Source organism: Mustela nigripes, chromosome X, assembly GCF_022355385.1.
Source record: "Mustela nigripes isolate SB6536 chromosome X, MUSNIG.SB6536, whole genome shotgun sequence".
Lineage (NCBI taxonomy): Eukaryota > Metazoa > Chordata > Mammalia > Carnivora > Mustelidae > Mustela > Mustela nigripes.
Window position 1 is genome coordinate 75,746,983 of NC_081575.1, and position 26,189 is coordinate 75,773,171.

The following is a 26,189-nucleotide window of genomic DNA, read 5'->3' on the forward strand; positions in this document are numbered from 1 at the left end:
CAGATTAAAAGGCCCCCATCTGGTTACAATGCCAAAGTCCACAGAAATAGGCAGTGAGACACATGCTACTTGATCCTCTCTAAGGACAGCTAGCTGGGGTGAATAGATTATAATCATCTGACGTAATGGAACAGCTATGCCAAGACTGAAGGCAGTGGGGGTGGGGAAGATCCGTACCATTACCTCACCTTGTTAACAGCAAACAAGCCCCCTGTTATGTAGGGGCATGGCAGGGGTACTAAGGGTTCACCCTGTGTCAAGGATGCGTGAGATATATATATATATATATATATATATATATATATATATATATATATATTTCTCTAACTGGGCCACTGGAATAGGCACCGAAGTACAGCATCCCAAATCCTGCATGAGTAACAAGAAACCCCAAAAGGACAAGCTGAATCAACAGAGCAGCAGCAGCCTTCTGGGGCAGATGTACTCAAGCCAAACGTAACCACAGATTGGCAGAAGAGGGAAGTGGGAAAACAAAGGCAAAAACTCACAGGAGCTTTCCTTGGCCAAAAGGATTTTCAAGTTAAATAGCAACCCCCATCCCCCCTCCCCTCTGCCCAACCCCTGATCCCCATTCACATGCTCACGCTCCATGCCCCCACTCCAGAACAGATGACGACTACTCATCTAGCTTTCCATTCACAGCAGTGGAGGAGTAACTGGTGGGAAGGGGGAGAGAGGCACCTTGCTCAGCCATCTCCTTTGACAGGTCAAGGCTGGAAGCCCTGTAGTGAATGGTTTGAGGCTGTTGGGGCTCAGGTTGGACCCTGGGCAGCTTAGGGATGCCATAAGTGACGCCCACAGGCTTGGACTGGGACAGAGGACTGGGGCTGAATCCTCCAGAACTAGAGGAGCAACTGGGCTCATCGACAGGCAGCAACATATCTTGAGGCCTGGCCCTCACACTCTGAGAGGCCTGTGGCTGCAGGTTATAACAAGGGACCATGGGCAAGGGTAGGTGTGTAGGCCGAGATAGCTGAGGCTTGAATATCCCAGGTGCCCTTGGCTCTAGCTCTGGTACTGACAGCAACATTGACATGGCCACAGGAGGTATGCAACAGGCTGCCTGTTGGCAGGCATATGGAGACTGGCCAGAAGACCCATCCAACTGATTGGGACTTATCCAGGCAGGGCCTGGTCCCACTGGGAGAGCACAGGAAGCCCAGGCAGGCCAGTCATAGGCCCCTGGTGGTTCAGTATAAAGGGACAAAGGACTGTCTCTGCCCCATTCTTCTTCCTCCTCTTCATTTGAATCTTCCTGCTGAGCATGAAGCTCATCAGACACTGTGTACCCTTGGGCAAGGTGGGAATTGGAGAGCTCCAGTTCCAAGGTTTCCGCAGTGTCCAGGGAGCGACTCCTTCTGTTGAGGGCCATAGCAGCCGGTGGAGGCCGAGGGTGCATGCCAGGCAGTCCCAAGTAGCGAGGGAGACTGCTCACACCCCAGGGCAGACCTTGGTAGAATCGGCTATGGTAGTTACTGAATGTGTGTTTCTGGTAGTAGCCTAGCTCAAAAGCTTCCAAGGAGGTTGCAAGGTCATCATTGTGGAACTCAGGATTCTCTTCACACTTGCCTTCCCCATCCCGTTCCACATCAGCAATATCAAAAGTAACCATAGGGGGAAGTTCAGGGAGGTTTTGAGTGAAGGATGAGTCAGAGTCAGAGCTGCAGGACATGCTAGAGAAGATGTTCCCACTGCTGGTGAACTCCACAAGGGCCTGTGAGAAACTCACAGTGGCATTCCCTTCCTTTTCAACTTCTTCTTCATCTGGCTCCTCAGGGGGTGAATAAGTAGGGTAGGCCCTCCTGGGAGAGCCTCCAAAGCTTGCTTCTTGCATATCTGGCTCAAACATAGCATCACTTTGGAAGAGCTGCATCAGACAGGTACTTTGATCTTTCTTGGAGCAGATTCCTTCAAAACGCTTCTCCAGAGGACGGAAGTCCCTCCAGTCTGGTTCACTGCTTGCAGTGGCAGGAAAAGCTGAGGTGGTTCTCCGATGGGAAGTCTGAGAGGCCCCTGAAACCCCTGCTACCAGGCCCATCACTGATGGGCCTAAAGGCCTCATCTGATATTCCATGATGGGCTTCTCTTGCCAGGCCTGAACCTCTTGGACTTGAGACTCTTGAGCATGGGCCTCTCGGGCCTGGGCTTCCCTGGCATAGGCCTCTCGGTCTTGGGCCTCTCTGACATGAACTTCTCGGGCATGGGTCTCCCTGGTATGAGTTTCTTGGGTATAGGCCTCCCTGGTGTGAGCCTCTCGGGCACGTGCCTCCTGTGCCTCTCGGGCCTCAAGCTGCTCTCGCCGAAGCTCCCAATACAACAACTGTTTCTGGATGGTCACTAGCCGTTCTTCCTCTGTCTCCATTGCCCCAGGTGGCCGAGAGGAAGAAAAGGGCTCAAAGTTCAAGAAGGGGTCAAATATCTCAGAGCTGTGACCATGAAGGTCATAAAGACAGTCATCTACAGGTGGGGAGATCTCAAGACTATCATCTGGCTCATAGAACTCATACAGGGCATCTCCACTGTAGCTGTCTCGGGGCAGACAATCCCTGCGGACAAGCCCCAAGGCCTCACCTGAATCATCCTCAAATCCAGGTGTTGTGGAGTCATAATAACCTTCATCACTATTTGGGGCAGACTCTTGCTGGTCACTCTGAGGAGTCAAAAGGTCCCCAGGGGCTAAGCCAGGATAAGATTGAATTGAGTCTAGAAGCATGTAGTCATGGTGGCCTGGGGATGTGATGGGATGGTAGCCCAAATTCAGATTGGACCTTGAGTATACCTGGGCACTTGTCCACAGATATTCTAAGTCATAATCTTCTTCCTCCTTGGCACCCTCTTCTTCCTCCTCTAATTCCAGCTCTTCCTCCTCTTCCTCCTCCTCTTCCTCATCATCATCATCTGGCAAGGCCATTTCCTCCCCACCTCCTTGGTAGGTCACCAGGCAGGAACTTCTCTTGGTCCCATCTCGATTTGCCCTCTGGCCTCCAGAGGCCATGCTGTCTGTCATACTGTCCATGTCCTGCTCTGCTATAATGTCACCACAACCTGTCAGTGAGTCAAAACTTTTCAGGGATGTGACATCCCCAAACAAGAGGCTTAGCTGGTCCCCAACATGGCCATTTGGTGGATTTACCTCTTCTGCCTCCACCTTCTCCCCTGTTTCTGAACTGTGGTACTCCTCTAGGCCACTGGATTCAGAGGCAGGCTTGGGCTGCAGAAGTGCTGAGGCATAGGCCTCCTTTGGTTTTTCTGGATCTTTATAGGTTGTCTTCTCAGTGACTGCTGGAGAAGGCTCTGGTACTAAAGTAACTTTTGGCCCAGTAGAATTTTGGGGTTTGGCATTTTCCTTTCTGGGGGCTTGGAGGATATCCTCAGTATGGGCCAGAATGGCTGAGTTCACATGTTCCTGAGGCCTGGCTCTGGCCCCTTGAGGCCCTTTGGAACCTAGCTCACTTTGTTCAGCCCCAGAGACCTTGCTTTTCCGGTGACGGCGGATACTGCTGAAAAAACCTTTCAGTCCTTTCTTTGGCTTGGGCACAGAAGGAGCCTTCTCAGCCCCAGCTTTCTCTGTGGCTCCAGATGCAGATGTCTTGCATCTGGAGCCGGTCTCCAAAACCCCATGGGCACTCTGGGAACTAGGAAGTTGGCAGGGTGATTCAGGCAAGGGTAAGACAAAGCTGGTTCCTTCACTGACAATATCTTCAGGGCCACAAGCTGCTTCATTCAGGCCATCGTGGGTCTTGCTCTTGCTAAGATCCTTCTTGGAGAAGCTTCTGCCAGAACCTTTGCTTCGCCCTCCTCCAAAGAAACTAGGTAGGGTACAGATGCCCTTCTTGCCACCAAAAAGTTTCATGGCAGTTTTCCTCAGCCTACTTGGACCAGATGATGGTGGCTCTGATACTGTCCCTTCTGTTATCTCAGCTGCCTTGTTCTTGGCTCCTTTCTCTGCCCTTTGGTCCTGGGGGTCCATAGAGGCTACTGCTTCCTTGGCCTGAGAAGCTTCATCCTTTCCAGTCTCCATGGTGATGGGGACAACTCAGGTATGTTCAGCTGGAAAAGCAGCCTTCTGGCTTCCAAACAGTGTTACATCATCAGTCAGGAAGCATCCCCGTTGGATCTAGAGGAGATAAAATAGAGGGAAAAAAATAGAGTATACTGGTAAGCAAGCAGCCAGGCTGGGTTTGTTTTCACAGGTGTCTGTTATTTCAGACTTGAGAGGAACCAGAACCAGAAAGAAAGTAAAAGAAAATGTAGGAAAAACTTAATGCATTCCATATGGTTGGCTTGCTGGGTCAGCCTCCTCTGGCCCCAAGGCAACAAAACCCTACATTAAAACAACAGATAGCCATCACCCCAGCCCCTCATTGGGTTCATTCCCTTCAGTCCACCCTAGTCCTATAACACTGGCCGGGGGATCTGCAGATGTGGGAAATACTCACTTGTGCTACTGACTGCAGGAGGAATTATCAAAGGGTTAAGGTAGGGGGAGGCTGGAAAGGCAGCAGGGAGGTCAGCTCTGATGACAGAATTTTTTAAGATCATTTGGCAAAATAGCCCATTGAGTCCTCACTGGTCTCTGCAGGACCCAAGCCTCAATTTCACATTAGTCTGGGTTCTCACTGACATTTTTCCTGGGGCTAGAAAGAAAAAGTATACCTGAAGTTTCACCTCTTCTCCATAGGCTCCCTAGATTGCCTACATGCATAGGCTCAGATCTTCAGAAACCCAGAATAGGAACCTCACAGATCCATATTCCAGAGCTGCAATCCAGGATCTGCTTAAAAGCACATGGTGGTTTTGAGACAAGGCACTCTCTAGGCTTCAGTAACTTTGGTCCAAGAGGCCTAGCAATACTTGCTCCTCATAATGGTTACGTGAGGGGTAGGTATAGGTCAGATTCTATTGACTGTTCTGCTGGGAAAAATTTTTAATGTGGCTCTTGGCAACTGTAACCCCATGTTCCACTTTAGAATTGTGAGGAAAACTATTTCTTCTCTACTGCCTTCATTATTTTGGCCCCCATCTAGCTCCCTATTTAGAAACGGAACTCCTTGAAGGCCTAACTCCACATGATTCATGTTCCTAGCCTAGAAGTTAGGCTCTCAACAGCTATTAAATAAATAAACCTGGTATAAGGCACACCCTTCTGGTCTCTCAATTCTCCAAACATCCAAATGCCACAGGGATGGAATAAAAATGACTATTCACCATCCACCCCAACACATGTCCTCCACCCCAAGTCTGATATATTCATTCTAGTGACTCCAGCTGGTTGACAGATGGATCAATGACCAGCCTGCTAAAACCTGATGACCTATCTCTGGAAAGTTCCTCACCACAGTGTCCCCTCTCTGTAGGATAGCCACTATTAGACAGGGAGCTAGGGTAAAGAAAGGAGGCAAAACAACTGCTAGGAACCAGAAAGAGACAGGCAAGCCCTGCTGGTATCCCGGGAGTAGTTTGTCAGCATATCAACCTTATAATTGTTTGCAACAGTGATAAAGACTCACATATTCACCTGCAGTGGAAGATTATGGACCAGCACTGGGGGTAGAGAGACTGGCAGCTTAACTAGCCCCTGACCTAATTGGAGGAACCTTCCTGGAACCCCTGATCCTGTCCTGCAAACATTAATTTTGTGCCTTGCTTGGCTTGACAGTTGAACTATCAGTGTGACCAGCCTTCCATCAAGAGTACTCTGCATAACTGAGTATTAAACTTGGAGCAAGATAATGGCTGGTTATCCAGAAAATAAAAGAGAAAAGATATCACCTGATCCCTTCTCTGTAGAGATAAGTAATGTCATTTGCTCAGGTTAGGGTTTGGTTTTTTTTTTCCTGGATGACATATTTTTACATGATATTGTTCCAGCTCAGCTCCCTCTCCCCCACAAGAGTTATCCCTACAGTAAACACTGCCACCATCACCTCAAAATATACAATCCTGCACACACACACAATAATTCAGAGTCCTCTCCTCAGGGATAGGATGGGAAGCGGGGCCCTATCATCTTATCTGATAGATAATTAATTAATTAATAATAATAAATAAATAAATACAGAGATGTTTTTATTTCAACCCTGAAAATATTGACAGTGTTGTCATTCATGGTGCTAGACATGGGAGAGATGGGACAGCAGTAGTGGAGTTGTTTATGAAATTGTATTCCCCTCTGTGGAATTTATGAAACTCAACCTCTCCTAAACATTTGGTAAGTAATAGACATTGAGCTTAGTTTTGCAAGGTAGGCCAAGAAGGGAGAACCCCTAGCTAGAGCTTTTGTGGGGAGTACCTATATGTAGGATACAACATAATACAGGTCTTAAAGAAGATTCCCCCATCTTAAGATGCATGGTGGAATATTGTTCTTTATACCTAGCTATCATATCCCAGGATAAATCTGAAAAGCAGAAAGATAGCCCCCAGGCTCAGAAAAGCTACCTTGAGGAGAAGGCATTCAATCTAGGCCTTGTCAGACAGGAGTTAGTAGAAATGGCAATAATTTAGGGGAAGGGATGAATGAGACTAGTAAGTATGGCTGGGCATCAGGAAGACCAAGGGCCAAGAGAAAAACCTCACAGGCATAAACATCCTTGTGGACAGAAGGCTGAATTTCCCTGCTGGGTTTGGGGATGGAGTTCCCAGGAATGGAGGGATTAGGCAAACTGAATCTTAAAGAGGGCTGCTTTCCAGAAACTTGATGCCCTGGCTAGAAGGCAGTTCCTATGGGCCTTCTCTTAACCTTGCTCCTGCGCTCCACTGGGGTAAAAGCCAGACCACTACTTTCTACATTGTCCCCCTCCCTGCCACATTAATCTTCAGTGTGTTGTGGAAGGAGCCGCAACACATGTTAGGGTTCCAGGCCATGCTAGGGGACCCTAAACAGGCCAAGGCACCCTTCTTAGGCTTGAGAACTTATGGAGATCACTAGAGTGGTATAAGAATTACATCACATAATGAACACTAAACACACTTTGTAAACAGTAAAGTGCAGTACAAATGAGAAAGATTAACATTACTGTTATTATTATCATCTTCCAAGTCAGATCCCAGTTTCTTAGAAAGTAGTAGACCACATGTAAAAGGCCACTTATTTGGGAAAGGCATTCACTGTGAGGAGCCTGAGGGACCAGCTGCCTTGGCCATTCTGAGGAAGAGCCAGGTGTGGGGAATTTTAAAAACAGGAGCATGGATTTATATAAAGTCCTCTGCTAAGGGTAGTTTTAAAAGTGTGTGTGTGGGGGGGTGCCTGGGTGGCTCGGTGGGTTAAAGCCTCTGCCTTCGGCTTGGGTCATGATCCCAGGGTCCTGGGATCGAGCCCTGCATAGGGCTCTCGGCTCAGCAGGGAGCCTGCTTCTCCTTCTCTCTCTGCCTGCTTCTTTGGCTACTTGTGACCTCCATCTGTCAAATAAATAAATAAATCTATAAAAAAAAAAAAGTCTGTGTGTGGTGAGAGTGGGTGAACTAGGCAGGCATATCTCTGGACTGGGATTGTCTCCCTACAACTTCAGGCCTTCCTCCTAAGTACAACCAGGGTGTCATCTTTGATGGCAAGGACCAGCCTTGAAGTTGCTGTCTCCCATTTCCCTACCTTGTCCTTCCCAGGGCATGTACCTCCCTACAGCCACCCATAATGTCTATTATGTCTCCCCAAGACAGCAGAACAGGAGGTGGCAAGGATCACCCATAGCTGGTATCTCCCTAGCCCAGCCCTATCTAGCTACCTCTGGCCCAGATCCCTTCTCCACTCCTTGCTACCCTACCTGGTCCCATTGCTGTCCTTCCCTAATGGGCTATGTGCCTTTATTTGGGACCACAGAATCAACTGGCCAGTAGAGTGAAGTGGGGCAGAAGGCAAAGAGGACTGCAAGGGACAGACTCTGTAACTCTTTCAGGTTGGAGCTGACTCCTGCCAAGAAAGTGGTCCTGCCAAATGCAGGGCCCCTCAACCCTTGGGTTTCTCAACCTGTGTGGCTAAGTTTCTGGTGGACTGGTGGGTAAGGGAACACTCTAAGGGTACTCTGTGGTCCCTGCTGTTTATTGCAGTTGCTTCTTTCATGGCAGGGAGTGGTATATGGTCATCTCTGCTCCCAGGACCAGCCTCAGGTCATGCTGGGACCAGTGGAAGGCTGACTGCTAGGGCAGAACTTGTTTTTCCTCCCTTCCTCTCAAAACACAAGCAGGAGACCAGACACAAACTTGCCCCAGGAATCCTTCTTAGTGAGGAGGAAACAGCTGCAGCCTGAGACTTACATATTTTGCTCCCAGCACAGCTTCCTGGGGCCAGTTCAGCCAACTTAGAGTTAAAGAAAGAAGTCTGTGGATTCATATAGTAGCTCCAGAGGCATGACCTTAACCAGCATACTTCCCTAGACCTCCACCAAGCAGCTTTCCTGGGGGCAAGACTACTCTGCGCCCATCTTGTGCTTGCATATGGGGGCATGGTAACTAAGGAAGCAGTGCTAAGGATAGGAAGTCCTCCCCACAACAAGAGTCAGCCAGTTCTGCACTATAATCAGCTCTGCCTACATGGGGGAAATCCAGCAAGTTCCTTCAGTTTCCTCAACTGGAAAACGAGGCTATTCAGAGTGTCTCTTAAAACCATTGTAAGGAACAAAACCAATGTATATATATATATATATATATATATATACCAAATAAAATTCAGTATATAGCAGAGGCTCAAAAACATAGCAACCAATTTTTAAAAATATTTTCTTCAAATTATAGTTGGACAATTTCCAGCAGCAAAACTCCTTGTTTTTTGTTAAGTCACCAAAACTCCTTGGGCCTCAGTTGCCCCAAGTGGTAAATGAGGGTGACTATGTAGTTATCTCACAGGAGGCTTTAGCTGTTCTTTTAGCCAACCTTTGATGTTCAGGGACTTAAAATGTTGCCTCCAGTCAGCTAGTGGTTAACAGCTCTGGATTATTTGGGAATTTCAGCTAGCCAGGTTCTATAGTCTAGGCCAGAAAGGTAAACAATTCAAATTCAGTTAAAGGTACCAACATCAAAAGAAATGCAAATCAAGGGGCACCTGGGTGGCTCAGTGGGTTAAGCCTCTGCCTTCGGCTCGGGTCATGATCCCAGGGTCCTGGGATCGAGCCCACATCGGGCTTTCTGCTCTGCAGGTAGCCTGCTTCCTCCTCTCTCTCTGCCTGCCTCTCTGCCTACTTGTGATCTCTGTCAGATAAATAAAGAAAAAATCTTAAAAAAAAAAAAAAGAAATGCAAATCAACAGACACCCTTCACCCAATAGGGCACTTACCAGGTTACAAAGCACAGCCCACTCCTTCACCTCCCATTTGCCATTCCCATCAATCCACTAATCAGTCCTATTAGGAGATGCAAACTCCTTGTCATCTTGTCACAGAACAGGAAACTATCTAGACTCCGGGAGAAGTCTTGAGTAAATCCACACACTGGGATGTGACAGAGCTACACCAACCCCCAGGCTGCTGGAGTTCCCCTTCCAATACCATTTTGCTTCACAGGGCTAACTCCCAATTGAAGGAGAAAGACTGAAAGCAAGGACTGTACAGGTTCCCCTCCTACCTGAAAGCCATCATCTTCTTCTCCCCTTGCACCCCTGTCCCAGCCAAGCTGAGCTTTCTCTGAAGCACTTCCAGTCCTCACTTGGCTGCCACTGTTTTGGCCCCACCTAGCACATTCCAGAAAGCATGCTGACTTCAGAATACAAGGGCTGCCAACCCAGACTATGGCTGCTCCCCTCATCAGCAATTCTACCACCACCATTCCCAAATTGTGAATCACATTCCTTTACTTCCCTTTTCCTTGGGAGATAATTTTGAGGTGCCAAAAAAGGTTCAAACAGAAACTTGCCACTGGGCACAAAGATGCAGAATATGATGCTATTATTTAAAGGAAATGACTTATGAGATGATCTGGTACTGGAATCAATCATTTCTAAAGCCCACAGCCAAGGTCCACTCTCAAGACCATTTGTTCAGGACCTGAAGGAAGGGCTGCCTGGCTCGGCATCCTTTTGTGAAGCTATACAGACTTCTGGCAGAGGTATACCCAAGCTAACCCTGCAACCACATCTCCCCTAACTTGCAGCCTTACCATTAAGGAGCACCTCCTCTCAAGGCAGTATCCCATAACCTCTAGATGCAGCACGGACCCCAAAATGGGCCTCCTTTCCTTGGATCCCATTCCCCACCACCATCTCCTCAAATGAGTTAACATACTCAGCCTAGGGACTATCTGTTCATTTCTCTCAAATGGGTCCTTTTTCATCTTATAGTCGCTACAGATAGCATGGAGCAGGAGCTTAAACAACACTGGTTCAATTGAATTTCAAATTCAGCTGGAGTTTGTCAGCCCAGAACTAAAATACCAGCTTCATCCCTTACAAGTGGTGGGGTTTGAAAAAAAGGCCTAACCTCTCTGAGACTCAAATACCTTATCTATAAAATGAAGAAAATGCTACCTATCATGCAGAATCACTAAGAATTAGAGATGATAAATGGAAAGGATAAATTGCTCCCTAGTTATTGAGCAGATGTTCAATAAAAGACACTTGTGATAGGGCCTCTTGCAGTCAACTTCACCACTCTAGCTCCTCAGCTGCCAGTCCATGTCCTCTGAAGAGGACATAAGCCTCTTAGCTGAGCTCCTTTTGGTCCTTCCCTGCCACAACACTCGAATCCCATCTCTTCCCTCCCCTTCTTCCATCTCCTCCCACACCCTTGCCAGATTCATTTTTATTATCTTGATTATAGTGCATCACTCCTCTACTTACCAAATTATTCCACACCACCTACAGAATCAGGGTCAAACCCCTGAGACGTCAAAGGGTCAAACCCCTTTCCCTGGGCTTCAGACTCCCTCTCCCTGCATGTCCCTTACAGGTTTCCTAGCCTCACTTCTCTACCCTTTAGACCCAAATACATAGGGACTTCTCCAGTGTAGGAGGTATGGTGACCCAGGCATCACTTCCTCCTAGAAATTGGCTTTCCTGGTAAGCCTTTTTGATGCCCCACTTTCTCCTGAGGATGCTAAGGTTCCCTGCCCAGCTTACCTGGAATGATGGGGCTTCTGGGAGCTAACCCATCTCTTCCATACTCCCCTCTCAGGCTCCAAAACTTCCTTAGAGAAGAATATATCTTAGGTGGATGTCATACCTGCTTAGTAAGACTTCTACTATGTCAATATTAAACCAGCAAGGGTGACATCAAAGACAGGCACCCCCTCCGCACCCCCCAGTTCAGATGAAGAATAAGAGGATCTAACTCCAGGGAGACAGAGATGACAAGGCAGCTAAGGAAAGCCTGAAGAGGAATAGCTGGGCTAAATGAACAATGGAGTCCCTGAACTTTCCCATGTATCCACTTCCCTATATATACCATACCCTATATAAGAGGCCAGGTAAGGAAAATGAGGCTTGGGAGGGGATCAGAATCAGGGTATCAGTGTACTTGGAGGAAGAAATCTTGAAAGGAAGGGCAAGAGCTTTATGCTCCTGTGTAACCTTGAGCAAATCCTTTCCCTGTTAAGGGCCTCAGTTTCCCCATTTAGAAGCTTCCCCATTTAGAAATGGGACACTGAACTAGGGGTCTGCTTGCCCCAGGCTGTGTGAGAAGCTGGGAGAAGAGTAGTCCTGTGCCCAGTTTTCTAGTGGCTGCAGAAAGAGGAGACATGATGGGGCCGTGTGATTTTGGGGGTCCTAGGCTTCAGTGGGAGGCCTGAATGCCTTAATGATTGGGCTCAGTATACCACTGCCCTACAGCCCAGCCTCACTCCTCATGCCTCCATCCACAGAACACTGCCCAACACTTTATTTTTTCAAAATGCACTAGGCCTGGCCTGCAAATATTTCCTATATGTCCAGAGGGGAGGGAGAACAGAACTGGCCCAGCCCTCTCTCCCTTGAGCAGCAGGGAGGGCTGAGGAGTCCTGCCTGCAGAAGCTGGATTAGTATCTGCTTGGGGAAAAAACAAACAAAAACTGTAGGAGATGAAAGCACTGAAGGCTCTGCAATAAGAACTGCAGATCAAAAGGTCCAAAATGCCCCTGCAGCACCAGTATGCCTACCTCTGCTGCCACCAAGGCCTCTCATATTATTTTCTTCATTGTCCATAATTATCCCCTAACCCCAAAAGAGGAGGTATGGAGAAGCAATGCACCCTCACTCAGCAGGCACCTCCTCAGTGGTTTTGGTTTCCTTAACTTTCTTCCTGGAGATACACTTACACATACACAGGTTTGAAAAATAAGACCAAGGAGAGAAGAACAAGACCAAGGCAATTATTTAATTCAGAGAACAGTAGTTGGGAGTGGGGAGAGACAGTTTAATGCCCATGAAATCTTCAGGGGTTTGTTAAGCAGGAACAATGATAGCCAGCTGCCCCCAACCTCACCCCCCCAACAAACACACATACACACACACACACACACACACACACACACACACACACACACTCATGCATGCACACACACATGCAAGCATACAAGGTTTATATACAGCATGAGAGGCTCAGCTTAGCCCTGAGAAAGAACTTCCTGGCAGTGTGAGATGTGTGGCCAAGGAATGAGTGACACAGGGAGGAAATGCCTCCTCTGGAGGCTTTATCTTTATCACCTAGTTTATCTGCCTGGATTGAATTAAGGCAGGGGAACTGATGAAATAACACTGGGCATGCCCTCTTCTAGCCTCAAGTAGCCAATCTGAAAGTGAGAGGTCTGGAAGCCCCCTTTCCCTCTTTGTTTCTACAAGCAAGCCAGTGACCTGTCAGGCTTGCTGTTTTTATTTCCTTATTCCCCTGCACCAGCAGAGCCGGGCTGCCCCCACACCTCATACACACACTTTCAGCCACTGTAAATGTAACAGTTTTTGAGGAATTGTTAACCCTTCCACTATATTAAGAGAGAATGTTTGGACTTCCAACTTCTTCCAACTACCTCCCCTCCTTCAAAAACTTTCAGCCTCCAACAGGCTGTAGATTAAGACCAAGAAGCAAAATAGACATGAAAGGGAAAGTAGAGTTCTACAGATGGGGGCCCCAACCTAAACCCAGCACCTCTCTCTTGAGGAATGGAAGAGGTGAGGAAGGTTAGAGATTGGTTAGTAAGATTTATATTGAACAGGGGTCATTGGAGACAGTGGGATACAGTTTAAGAGCTCTTGCACAGGAGGCAGCAGCCCATCCCCAAATGCTGTGTGACTGTAAGGAAGTCCCTGTTGCTTTCCAAGACTGTTTTTCCATCTTGTAAGCACAGGAGCCCAAACTGGTGCTCCCTGAAGGCCTGTCCAGTTGGAAGAATGGGGATCAGCAGAGGCCTGGGGAATACTTAGCCTCCACCACATTGGTATGTAGTCTCTAGGCACCCTCCTTCAATTTCACTCCCACAAAATGCTTAAAAGAAGTAAACATGGTACAACTTCCCTCCACACATAGCTGCCCCTCAGTTCTACGTCCAGATCCAAAGGTGACTTATTACAGTTCCACCTTATAGCATGCTTTCCAATCGTGAAGACCCCTTTCTAAAATCCCATATTATTATGGCATATTTCTACCCACACATGGAAGTATCAAAACCTCCCAGTTTTCCATTCTTCAATGGCTCCTTCTCCCATTCTCCCAAGATCAGATGCCCATTCCACAGTCTAGCATTTGAGAATCCCTACCACTGGGCACCAACCTCCTCTCTACCTTAAATCCAACAATCTCAACCAGAAAAGACTAAGTCATATCTCTCAGCCTGGCTGCCAACAACCCCCTCGCATTCCTAATTTTGCTTATGCCACTACTATGCCTAGCCAAACCCCTCTACTTTCTGGAAGTTTCCAGGGTAATCACCCTGCATATACAGATTTCTCCTCTCTCTCCATAGTAGTTTGTCTCGAGGCTCATGAATTAGCAACGAAAGATATGTGTAGTCTGAGGCCTGGGTAGTACAGATCTTGAGCTTGTTGTTAAAGGGAGACATGATTTATTTATTTTTTTCTTGTGGTTGCAACCCATCACCCTTCTCCATTCTCACTGGGCATACTCAGTAAATATCTGAGCATTGAGTATCATTTCTCTAAGCATTTTTATATGGATCAGGACAAGTACAACTTGGAGAGATAAAGGTCTTCTTGAAAGCTCCACAAAGACAGCAAGTCTTTCCAGAGCATTCATGAACTGCTATGCATTGCTAGGCTTTGAGGGGGTTGTGGCTGAGTTCAAGGTTTCATTTACCCCTTGGAGGGGTTATGAAAGAATCTAGATATCCATGATATCAGGGAGACAAAGTAGAGGCAGGGAAACTTATAGTTTGCCTCCTATTATAATTTAAGCCCCCAAATAGCCAAGGGATGCAGGCAAGCCTGTAGGAGTTCTGAGCAAGAAGAGGTCATTATGGGTTGAAAGAGACAGGCAGAAAAGACACTCAGGAGAAGGTGGGCCCAGAGTTGGGACCTGAGAGCGAAAAAGATTTTGCACAGTGTAGTTAAGTGGATTTGGGTGTGAGGAGGGGAGTTATACAGAAAAGATATAATAGGTGGCTGTTGGTTTGAGGCAGGGCAGAGAGCAGGTCCAGCCCTGTGCTGGAGATACCCAGCTGCAAACAGAGGGTTGGTTTCCTTTGGTGCCTGGTCAGAGTGGCAAGAAGTGACTATAGTGTATTATCTGTAGTCCTGGCTGGTGTCACAAAGGTCCTCTAACAAGTGAGGGATTTACTCCTCTCAAACACCCCGCTTTTGCAGCCCACAGGGTTCTCCACCCTCAGAGGCTGGTCAAAGGTCCAAGAAGAGCTTGCCAGGCCCCTTGGTCACTCCCTCTCTCCTGTTCTTTGGAAAAGCCTAGAGTTTATTGCCAGAAGCAAACTATGGTGCAGTGACTGCAGTGGTGGGTGGAGCTGCACTGGGTAGGGGGGAAAGGGCTCTGCTAAATGTCCTCAGGTAGGGAGTCCAATAGCACAGTGTCCTCCACCTAGCCCATGCCCATGACTATGCGGCAGGCTGGCAGAGCCACAGAGGGAAATGTTTGTGTGTAGAAGGAGGCTCCCCTTGACCCTGTGGGCTGTGACAAGATGAGACTGACCAATCAAGGCCAGCTCTGCAGGGCCAGTCCAGTTGCTACCTGGGCACCTGGACTGTGGATCGCATGGAGGGCACAGCCGCTCTTCACCAGGGAGCTTGAGCAAAGTCCTGCAGTCAGGTGGTCACCAGTGTCAGAGATGTCTGCAGTAGACAATGACAGCGGCTCAGCAAGCTGTGTATTTTAAGTAACTGCGAAGTTGGAGGGTTTGGCTGTCTCTGTAGCTCTCTCACACAGACCCAGAGGGTGCGTTCTCTACTACAATAATTGCTCCCTTGGCCTCTGGCACAGAAATTGCCCCCCCCAACGTGATGCTTATCTCTATTTTTAAACGGGAGGCGGGAGAGAAAAAAGCGGCCAGAGCTCTGCAAGGGGAGATGAGGCGAGGTGAGTGGGGACAAAGCGGCCTTGCAGATCTAACCCAAGTACTAGATTGAGCTGCAGTTCTAAACTAAGGTCCAGCAAGAACTGGGTTGCCAGCCCGCCTATCCGCGGGGGCGGGCGCCAGATGTGCCTGGAGGCCCAGGAGCAGGGGGTGCGGATGGTTGGGGCCCACAAGGCCGAGGATCCTAAGTGGGCAGCCGACAGGCCCAACTCAGCTCCCTGAGAGAGGAGGCAGACAGTGTGGCTAGCCCAATCCATGTCAAAGCCAGTATCCATTGGGCCCAGGCCAGCGCGCGGGCTCCATCCGCAGAGGGGAGAAAGGGGCAGGGGATGCACAGGGGAGGGAAGGGGAGGTAGCTGGGCCGCTGGCGTGAGCAATACCCACGTAACACCGCTGTTCCAGCTAATGTGCTACAACAAAGCTGTGGAGCTCCCGGCCTACAAATACGCCGCTGCGGGTGTTGGCTGGTGGCTTCCCTCCCTGGTCAGTGCGGTAGCACGTGCGGGCCCCATCCCCGCCTCCCCCGAGAGCCTAGAGGCATGGCCCAGGCTAGCCTGCTTGCCTGCCCGCTCTCTGTACCCCCTCTAGCCGCGGTCGCCCGCGCCCAGGGGACTCTGCTTTGCCCCTCACCAGCCGGTCCTCAACGCGGGTTCCCAGGGGGAACGGAGAGCGGCCTGGATGTCCACTGGCCCAGCCCCTGAAGCCCCTCTTCAGGCGGCCAGAGCGGAGCACGCGGGATTGCATGGGACGGCCGGCAGGCGGAGGCTCCCGGCTGCGCACAACGCTTACCCCGCCGGGTCGGGTTTCCAGCCCGGTTATTGTCTGCTACGCCGCCCTGGCCAGGGCTCAAGCCTAGGCTGCTGAGGCTGAGATCGCCGCCACCGATGCTCCCGCCGCCGCCGCCGCCGCCGCCGCCACGGCTCCAGTCACCTCCTGCACTGGGTCCCCTTCCCCAGGCTCGGGGCAGCTCCCCCATATCCCCTCCCCATGGACTCCACGGCCACTGGGTGGGGCGTCGGCGCCCTGATTGGCAGGCGTTTTGTCCAATCGAAACGGTGGGAAGGCGTGTCCCCCTCCGCCCACTGTTTTCCTTGGTGCCTTGCCCTTTAAATGCAAATAAGCGTGGGCGTGGTGTTGCTGGGGGGCGGAGAGGGTGAAGAACCCCTTGCCCGGACTCCCCATTCCTACCCCCACACTGGGCGGTTTGTGGCTCGGCGACCCAGTGAGCTCACTGGGCCGGTCCCGCCCGGATGGGGCTCGCAGGAGCCCTGGAGTTCGGTTTCGGTTTTACATGCACACTCCATTTCCGTGGACGCTGTGCAATCGTGCTGAGGCGCCCTGGCCGCCACCCGGCAGTTTATTCCAGAGCTACAGGCGGGCAAGGAGAGGCGGGGCGGAGAGGCTGGGGAACCTGGGGGACTGCAAAGCCCCCTGGCGCCTCGCTGGGCCAACCTTAGTTGTAGAGATAGGACTCTCCGGCGCGTGCCGCCAGGTTGTTCAGCCGGCTTACCTACCTGCCAGGAAAGCCGATTGCAGCGTACATGCCCCAGCTTTGGCCTCTCAGGCGCACCAGGGCCCTTAGGGACAGTTGAGGTCAGTTTGCACCCATTACCCAAGGGCTTGCTGTTGCTCAGAGAAGGGAAAGCGTTTCCCTGAGGTCACCTAACCTGCCAGCGATGGGGGTGGATTTGGAATTCAGAACCCCAGGCTACTGCCCTAGGCTGCTCTCATTTTTCTCTGGAGAGACCTGTTCCTGTAGTTTGACACTCACCCAAATTTCACACCTTTCATGGAACAAGAGGGGATCTCCAAGGTCTCTAGAGGACCCCTCAAACTTCTCATGGTAAGCCAAGCTTTGTGCAGTTCCCTGTCCCTGAGAAGTCTAGAAATTGAGAGAAAATTCTTATCTGGGCCCTTACTGGAGGTCAAGGCTGAAGATGGAGTGAGGAGGACTGTACCAGCATTGCTGGCTTCTGTGTTTGGGATGTGGCAGGTGACCAGCCCCAGCTTGGGTCTTAACTAGTCTGAGGACAGTAAGTGACTGCCAAGGACTAACTAGTGAGTTGAGGCAATAAATAATCCAGTTCTACCACTAGCTCAAGAATATCCAGAAGGCGCTACCCCTAAAACTCAGAATATCAAAAAGGGTGGGGGGATTTAAGTTGAGAGGAAAGATTAGAGAACAATGCCTGCTATTTTTGCATTTCAGAAGGAGTATTCACTCTTGCTCTACAGGGTCCTATCTGCCTTTGAAAAGATCCTGCAGCTAGACAGGACAGAGGAGGACTGTTGCTTCTGCTTGTGTGTGGAGCACAGGAACTGACATGGCTTGCCCCTGCTGGGCTCTGGCTCCAGCTCTACCTCAGATTTGCTGTATGACCTTGGCTAATCCATTTTCCTCTCTGGGACAGTCTATCACCTAATCTCTGCAAACAGGGTATAAGGTATAAGCTCCTTGATCTTTTCCAACTCTTATCATTGAGATCAGTTATTTCTCTAATATTCCATGATGTTCTATGACCTTCCATGACATTCTATACATCTCCAACAAAAAAGAGCAACTTGAACATCAGACCTCCTATTCTGGTCCTGGGTCTAGGTAAATGGCAAGTAGTAAGGAGCCACTGGCTCATTGTGTGACTTTGTTGGGCAACTACTTTCTCCTCCCTAGCCTTCATTTCCCCCATCTGGATGGCTGAACCATAATACTTCCTTGGAGCTGTGCTTTCCTGCTTTGCAAATGTAAAGTCCTGATTCTCATTTGTTGGACCTGTTTTGTTGGACCTGATTTGGAAGTGACCTTTTTCAGGTGCCTCTTCCGTATGCTTCTGCAACTGCCTTGTGCCTCTGGTTGCCGGCCATTTGTTCGTGTTTCACCTAGAGCCCTGATTCTCTGAAGTAGGCCCAATATTACAATTTGAAGAAGACAGCTTCCAAATCCCAGAGCCCAGAGAAAAACAGGGCCAGAACAGTCTCCACTACCTCTCTCCATAGGGAGAGAGGAACTGTACAAAACAGTCAAGTGGTGGAATTGAATAATGGTGAGACAAGGAGGTACTCCTGTGCTACTCCTGTCACAGGAGCTAGTTCTCTATGTCGTCTTCCCAGCAGCCAAACATTCCACTGTATCAGTTAGCCTTGGGATGGACAGATATTGAATACTGGCCTGGGTCCAAAAGATACAGGGTTTTAGAAAAACAAAAGTAGTATCTGACATGCTAATGAAGTTCTCCAGCTATGTGCCCTTCTTGGTCCTGATATTTCTAAGTCTCAGGGTGAGATTGTGTATGTGTACATTAAGGAAGAAAGGGGGTGGGGTCGTACAAACCCTGATTTGTATGGTCTACTCTTCTCCGGGACAGTGTATGGAAACTACAAGTGTGGGCATAAATTTGTACCTCAAAATGCCTTCTCAAAGAGGAAGTCTTCCAGGCCCCCCTTCCACATGCTGACTGACACATGGTCAACTTGTTTGATCACTATAGAGGCTAGTCGTCAGAGAGCAAGAATACTTTCTTAAGTTTCTTCACTAACAAAACGGAGATAATACCTCCACTGCTTGGTGATATGTGGTGGCAGTGAAAAGCTTATGACAACAGATGTGCAGGCTGTATGGAGGCAATTTCATAAACTTAGGTAGACAGCCTAGTCCACATAAATACGGTGCTTCTAAATGCTCCATGGGTACCTCCTCTCTGCCAGGCCTGGTGATAGGCATTGGGAAGAGGAGGTACATTGGTAACATTCTGGGAGAATGGGCACTCAGTGGATGGAGTTCTTGAGGAGCTGAAAGCTAGACAGGAAGTCTGACAAAAGTGATCTGGAGCATTGTAGATAAAGAGCTTCCTTCCCCCCAAGGTGGGAAGGGGCATCAGAGAAAAGTTCCCTGGAGGGATGACCTTAATGATTATGTCAAGTCAGAAAAGTAGGGAAAAGATTCTTGCCCAGTCCAAAGCCCATCAGTGTAAAAGGGTATAGTAGGTTGGGCAAGAGCTATGATTCTGGACACCTGGGGGCTGGTGCATATGGATATAGGGGGAGAGAAAGTGTTTGTATGGGGGAGAGAAAAAACTGAAAATTAGGGCTAAAAAAGATAGGTCTGGGGCCAAAGTGTGTAAGACCATGATTGTCTAGCTAAAAGACTGAGGCTCAGCTAGCTAAGTTTGTCATTCTCAGAGAAGCAAGCATAATAATGTAGTGACTTTGCTACCAGACCACCTGAGCTAAGATGCTAGCTCCATCACTTAGGAGTGTGACCTCAGCAAGTTATTCTACTTCTCTGCATCTCAGTTTTCTCTTCTGCAAAATGGGAATAATAATAGTACCCATGTCACAGAACTGGGGTAAGAATTAAGTATTTCATTTAAGTATTTCTCACAGTGCCTGATAAATCCAAAGCCCTAAATAAATGCTAGTTACTGTTGCTGTTATTATTATTGTTAGTCTCCTGATCCAATGTATAGATCTTCATAGTTATAGAACTTATATGACTTTGAAACCATTTTTTGATATAAACACACATAGTCTCTGATCTCTTATACACAAATTTCTTTTATTTTATTTTATTTATTTGAGAGAGAGAGAGAGAGTTTGTGAGCAAGGGAGGGAGGGGCAGAAGGAGAGGGAGAAGCAGACTCTCCGCTGAGCACAGAGCCCAACACAGGGCCTGATCCCATGATCCCTGAGATCATGACCTAAGCCAAAAGCAGATGCCTAACTGACTGAGACATGTAGGTGCCCCCACAAGTTTCTCTTGATTGTACAGAGCCAGACCAAATTTCCCAGGGCAGAGGCTCTCTGGGCATCTTTTTATCTTTAGCACCCAACAGAGAGTTTAGCGCAAACTTAATGCTTACCATAAGTTTGTTGAACATAGTCAAATGAGGCATCTTCAGGTCTAATATTAAACTTAGTTGCCAGCATCCACCAGAATGATGTTACCACTCTCTGAGCACTGCTGTGTCAGGCTCTGTATTTAGTGCCATACCCATAATGGTGAACTAGACACAGATTCTGGCCTTAGGGCAGCCAATGTCATGGAGGAGGTACATAACCCATCAGACCAATGCCCTGCAGTTTCTCACTTAGGCAAGGCACTGGTTGGTGTTGCCATCCACTGAACTGAGAAATACAGAAACAAGATTAAGGAAAATGCAACAACATGAATGGAACTAGACTGTATTATGCTAAGTGAAATAAGTCAGTCGGAAAATGTAATGATTCTATTTAGGACTTTCTATATTTGACTTGTCTTAAATCCCACCTCCAGGGCTTTGTACTTGCTGTTCCCTCTGCCTACAGTGTTTGTCCTATGGATACTAACATAGTTTGGGTCTCATTTCCTTCATATGTCTGCTCAAATGACATCTTATTAGTGAGACCTTCCCTGGACACTTAAATATAAAATAGCAATCCCCATTTCTACCCCTTTACTCTCCAATTCCTTAACTGACCTTTTTCTTACCCATAAATATATCACTTCCTGGCATATGCGTTTTTATTGTTATTTATTTTTGTCAATTTTTATTTTTTATTCTTTCTGAGTAGGAAAAAGGGCTAAGCTCTGAAGCAGGCACTGTATTAATAAGAAATTCATTCTTTTCTTTTTTCTAATTGAAATACAGTTGAAATACAATATCATATTAATCTCAAGTACATAACATAGTAATTTGACATTTATATACACAGCATCACAATAAATGATCATTATAATAAATCTAGTTACTGTCTGTCACCATATGAAGTTATTAAAATATTATTGACTATATCCCTTATGCTGTAAATCATCCCCATGAGTTATTTTTTTATAAATGAAAGTTTATACCTCTTAATCCCCTTTACCTATTTCACTCATCCCCTAACCCTCCACCCTTTGGCAACCACCAGTTTTTCTCTATATTTATGAGTCTGTTTCTGTTGTGTTTTGTTTATTCATGTGTTTTGTTTCTTTTTAGATTTTATATATAAGTGAAATCATATGATATTTGTCTTTGTCTGACTTACTTTACTTAGCATAATACTCTATAGGTTCATCCATGTTTTAAGAGTACACTTACTGCATTGAACACTGAGTAATGTATAGAATTGTTGAATCATTATATTGTACACTTGAAACTAATATAGCACTGTATATTAACTATACTTTAATACAAAATCAACTTTAAAAAAGAATAAAAGGAATGGAATTTATTATCAATTTTTAATTGTCTCCTTCTCATTATGATAATTAAGTCTCCATTAAGGCTGACAATGAACAAAATATGTAAGTAAAATATGTAGTATATAATATTATGGAGAAAAATAGAGCAAGAAAGGAGTACAGGAAGTATTGGTGGGATGATGCTATTTTAAAAAGGGCAATTGGGATAGGCCTTACCAAAAAGGTGACATTCAAGCAAAAATCTGAGGAAAATTAGGGAGCAAACTATAAGAATATCTAGAGAAAGAGCATTCCAGGCAAAACAAACAGCAACTAAAAAGACCCTCAGGTGGGAACATACTATAATGTTAGAAGAACAAGGCAACCAGTGCAGTTAGAGCAGAGAAAGTGTGGAGGAAAAGTGGTAGGAGAGGGGTCAGAAAAGACATGAAAAACAAACATATCATAAACAGAAACATCATAAACAGATGGGTTTATGAGTCATTTTAAAGACTTCAGACTTTGCAGAATTTTTTGCTGAGGAGTGGCGTGGTCTTAGTGAAATGTCCAGGGAACTGTACTAGCAAGGGAGGAAGAAGTGAAGTGAAGAAGGAAGCTCCTACAATGATATAGGTGAGAGGCAATGGTAGCCCCGACCAGGGTGGAGGCAGTGAAATGATAAGAGGTTAAATTTTGGATGTATTTGGAAGATAGAACTGGACTGACTTGGTGATGGCACCTTAGATGAAGGGTGTAAGAGAAAGAGAGGAGTAAGGAACAGGAGCCCATAAAGTCCTGAGAAGGAGGGATTGACAAGTTGAAACCAGAGCCAGAAGTGCTGGGTCTCTCAGAAGCCAAGGAAGACATGGGGATTTTATGGAAAATTGTATTACTTAGAGTGTAAGTCCAGCAATATAGAGGTAGAAAAGATGATCTTGTATGTTTATCTGTGAAGTCACTGATGATGTGGGCAAGGCCATTGTGGAGCAGGGGTGAGGGTGTACACCACACTACAGTGAAGTGTCAAGAGAATGGTCTTTAAGGAAAGGGAGAATTTACACAACATTCTTGTTCCAGAAGTTTGACTTCTATTGAAATGGTGGCTAAAAGGGAGTTCAGATTTGTTTTTTTACAAGATGGAAAGACATGAGTTTACTTATATGATTAGGGGGGAACCAATCAAGTTGAAGAGACAGGAGACAGGATAATCGATGGGTGGGATGGGATCCAGAGCCCCTAGAGATGAGTTGGCCTTGATAGGGAGGAGGGACCAAGATAAGAGGGAAGGATGGGTGGATGTAGTAGAGTCTATTGTAATGGCAAGTCGAAGATGTCATGCCTAATGACCTCTAGGTTCTCCAGGAACTGGGAGATAAAGTCCCCCAAGTGAGAGGAAAAGCAGTAGTTTCAAGGAAGCTTGTTAATATTGGACAAGGTTTGAAATAGTTACAGCAGAGAATGGGCAAGTTGTTAAAGCCTAGCTGGTTTATAATCCAGGAATATACTGTGATCTCACTCAGTTTCATGAGATCCTGCTTCCTATCTGTGTGACCTTGAGCAAGTTACTTTACTATGCCTCAGTTTCTTCATCTATAAAGTGAACATGAGTAAAATAAGGTCATTGAATTAAATGAGTTAATCCATGCTTAGCAATTGCTGAGCACATTGCTTTGCGCATAGTAAGTGTTCAATGTATATTAACTCTCTAAATTTCCATGATGATTACTTAAATTTTATTTCTCTGTGGTGTTCATCAACCTAGGCTTAGAATAGGACACGATGGCTTGACCCAAAGTTAGTCTGGTACTAGGTAAGAGATTGAAGTGATTGAATGAATACAGAATCAAAGATGGACAGGGAATGATATGAAGACAGGGGAGTGGGAAAATGGAAAAAAGCAGGAAATCATGGGGTTAACTGAAACTCAGATACTGGCATATATTAGGTCTGAGTAAATCTTTATTGAGTGAAAAAATGGGAAAGCCTGTAGGGTCAAACCATAGGGTTCCATCAATGTCACTTCTGGAAAAACAGGCAATTCTGACTGGAAATGAGGGTCTGCATTTCAGGTGAGGCCAAAGGAGTAGGGGTAAAATGGAGGTTATATGGTGTTAGAAGAGTCAAGGAGGTGAAGAAACTGCACCACTGGAAAAGACCCTGACATCAGCCCAGTCTCTGCTTTTCTACTGGGAGTTGGCAGCCTGTGCTAGGAGGAAACTGATGAAGTAGGAGCTATCAAATAGACTAGTGTCTGGAAGCTATTGTCTTTTGTAACTATTGACAGACAGAGCTTAGAGGGTACGAGGATGAAGCAGATGGTCATTTATCTTGAAACCTGGTCAAGAAGATTGCTTGACAGTGCAAGAGCAGGATTTCCCCAGGCAGCTCAGGAACTATTCTAGAAGTAAATGAAGTGAGGTGCACAAATAAATGAAATGAGTGCACAAATAATGTGTAGGCAGTCAAATGTTCTGTGTTTACAAGAGGATGGTTACATTAATGCTGCCAAAGAAATCCAGGATATATGTATGGTCAATTAATTTATGACAAAAGAGCCAGGTTATAAAATGGGGAAAGAACAGTTTCTTTAATAAATGGTGTTGGGTAAACTGGACAGCTACATACAAAAGAGTGAAACTAGACTACTATCTTACACTATACACAAAAATTATCTCAATATGGATTAAGAACTTGAATATAACACCTAAATCCATAAAAACCCTAGAAGAAAATGTCAGCAGTAAACTCCTTGACATGTCTTGGCAATGACGCTTTTGGATTTGACACAAAAGCAAAGTCAACAAAAACAAAAATAAATTAGTGGGACTAAACCAAACTAAAAAGCTTCTGCACATCAAAGGAAGATACCAACAAAATGAAAAGTCAACCTCCTGAATGGGAGAAAATATTTGTAAGTCATATATCTGATAAAGGGGTAATATCCAAAATATATAAAGAACTCATACAACTCTTTATCTGTAATAGCATTTGCAAATATCTTCTCCCATTCCGTGGGTTGTCTCTTAGTTTTGTTGACTGTTTCCTTTGCTGTGCAGAAGGTTTTGATCTTGATGAAGTCCCAAAAGTTCATTTTCGTTTTTGTTTCTTTTGCCTTTGGAGACATATTTTGAAAGAAGTTGGTGTGACCTATGTCAAAAAGGCTATTGCCTATGTTCTCCTCTAGGATTTTAATGGATTCCTATCTCACATAGAGGTCACTCATCCACTTTGAATTTATCTTTGTGTATGGTGTAAGGCAGTGGTCCAGTTTCATTCTTCTGCATGTGGCTGTCAAAATTTTCCAGCATCATTTATTGAAGAGACTGTCTTTTTTCCGCTGGATATTTTTTCCTGCTTTGTCAAAGATTAGTTGACCATAAAGTTGAGGGTGCATTTCTAGAGTCTCTATTATGTTCCATTGGTTCATGAGTCTGTTTTTGTGCCAATACCATGCTGTCTTGGTGATCAGACCCTTGTAATACAGCTTGACATCAGGCAACATGATGCCCCTGCTTTGTTTTCTCTTTTTAATCATTCCGTTGTGGGATTATGGGTCTTTTCTGGTTCCATACAAATTTCAGGATTGTTTGTTCCAACTCTTTGAAAAATGCCAATAGTATTTTAATAGGGATGGTATTGAAAGTGTAAATTACTATGTACAGGATAGACATTTTAACAATGTTTATTCTTCCAATCCATGAGCAAATGATATTACAGATAAAGGGCTGATACCCAAGATCTATAAAGAACTTCTCAAACTCAACACTCAAAAAACAAATAACCCAGTCAAAAATGGGCAGAAGACATGAACAGACATTCTCCAAAGAAAACATACAAATGGCTAATAGACATGAGAAAGTGTTCAACTTCATTAGCTATCAGGAAAATACAACTCAAAAGTACAACATCAGTTAGAATGGCAAAAATTAACAAGAAAGGAAACAACAAATATTTATGAGGATATGGTAAAAGGGGAACACTCTTATAGTGTTGGTGGGAATGCAAGCTGGTATAGTCACTCTGGAAAACAGTATGGAGATTCCTCAAGATGTTAAAAATAGAGCTACCCTATGACCCAGCAATTGCACTAGTAGGTATTTATCCCAAAGATACAGATGTAGTGAAGAGAAGGGACACATGCACTGAAATGTTCATAGCAGCAATGTCCACAACAGCCAAATTGTGGAAGGAGCCAAGATGCTCTTCAACAGATGAATGGATAAAGAAGATGTGGTCCATATATACAATGGAATATTATTCAGCCATCAGAAAGGATGAATATCCACCATTTGCATCTACATGTATGGACCTGGAGCGGATTATGCTAATTGAAGTAAGTCAGACAGAGAAAGACAATTATTATATGGTTTCAATCAAATGTGGAACATAAGCATTAGCACAAAGAACTGCATGGGGAGGAAGGAAATCTGAAGGAGGAGAAATCAGAGAGGGAGATGAACTATGAGAGACTATGTTCCCTGGGAAATGAACTGAGGGTCTCAGAAGAGGGTGTGGTGGGGTGCAGAGGTAACAAGGTGATTGGTATGAAGGAGGGTCTATGTTGTGGTGTGCACTGGGTATTATACATAACTAATGA

General features: G+C 46.3%; 1 protein-coding gene across 1 annotated transcript; it reads right to left on the reverse strand.

Annotated features, from left to right (window-relative positions):
- Nucleotides 1–335: 335 nt before the first annotated feature.
- AMER1 (APC membrane recruitment protein 1) lies at nt 336–16,450 on the reverse strand. Its single transcript, XM_059385515.1, has 2 exons — nt 16,243–16,450; nt 336–4,138 (listed from the first exon to the last, which is right to left on the reverse strand). Exon 2 carries the CDS (start codon nt 4,040–4,042, stop codon nt 638–640), a length of 3,405 nt encoding a protein of 1,134 aa, XP_059241498.1. The 5' UTR covers nt 4,043–4,138; nt 16,243–16,450; the 3' UTR covers nt 336–637.
- Nucleotides 16,451–26,189: the final 9,739 nt, after the last annotated feature.

Bases quoted from the DNA above. Each gene is read 5' to 3' on its own strand.
- AMER1 (XM_059385515.1), bottom strand. From the start codon at position 4,042: ATGGAGACTGGAAAGGATGAAGCTTCTCAGGCCAAGGAAGCAGTAGCC.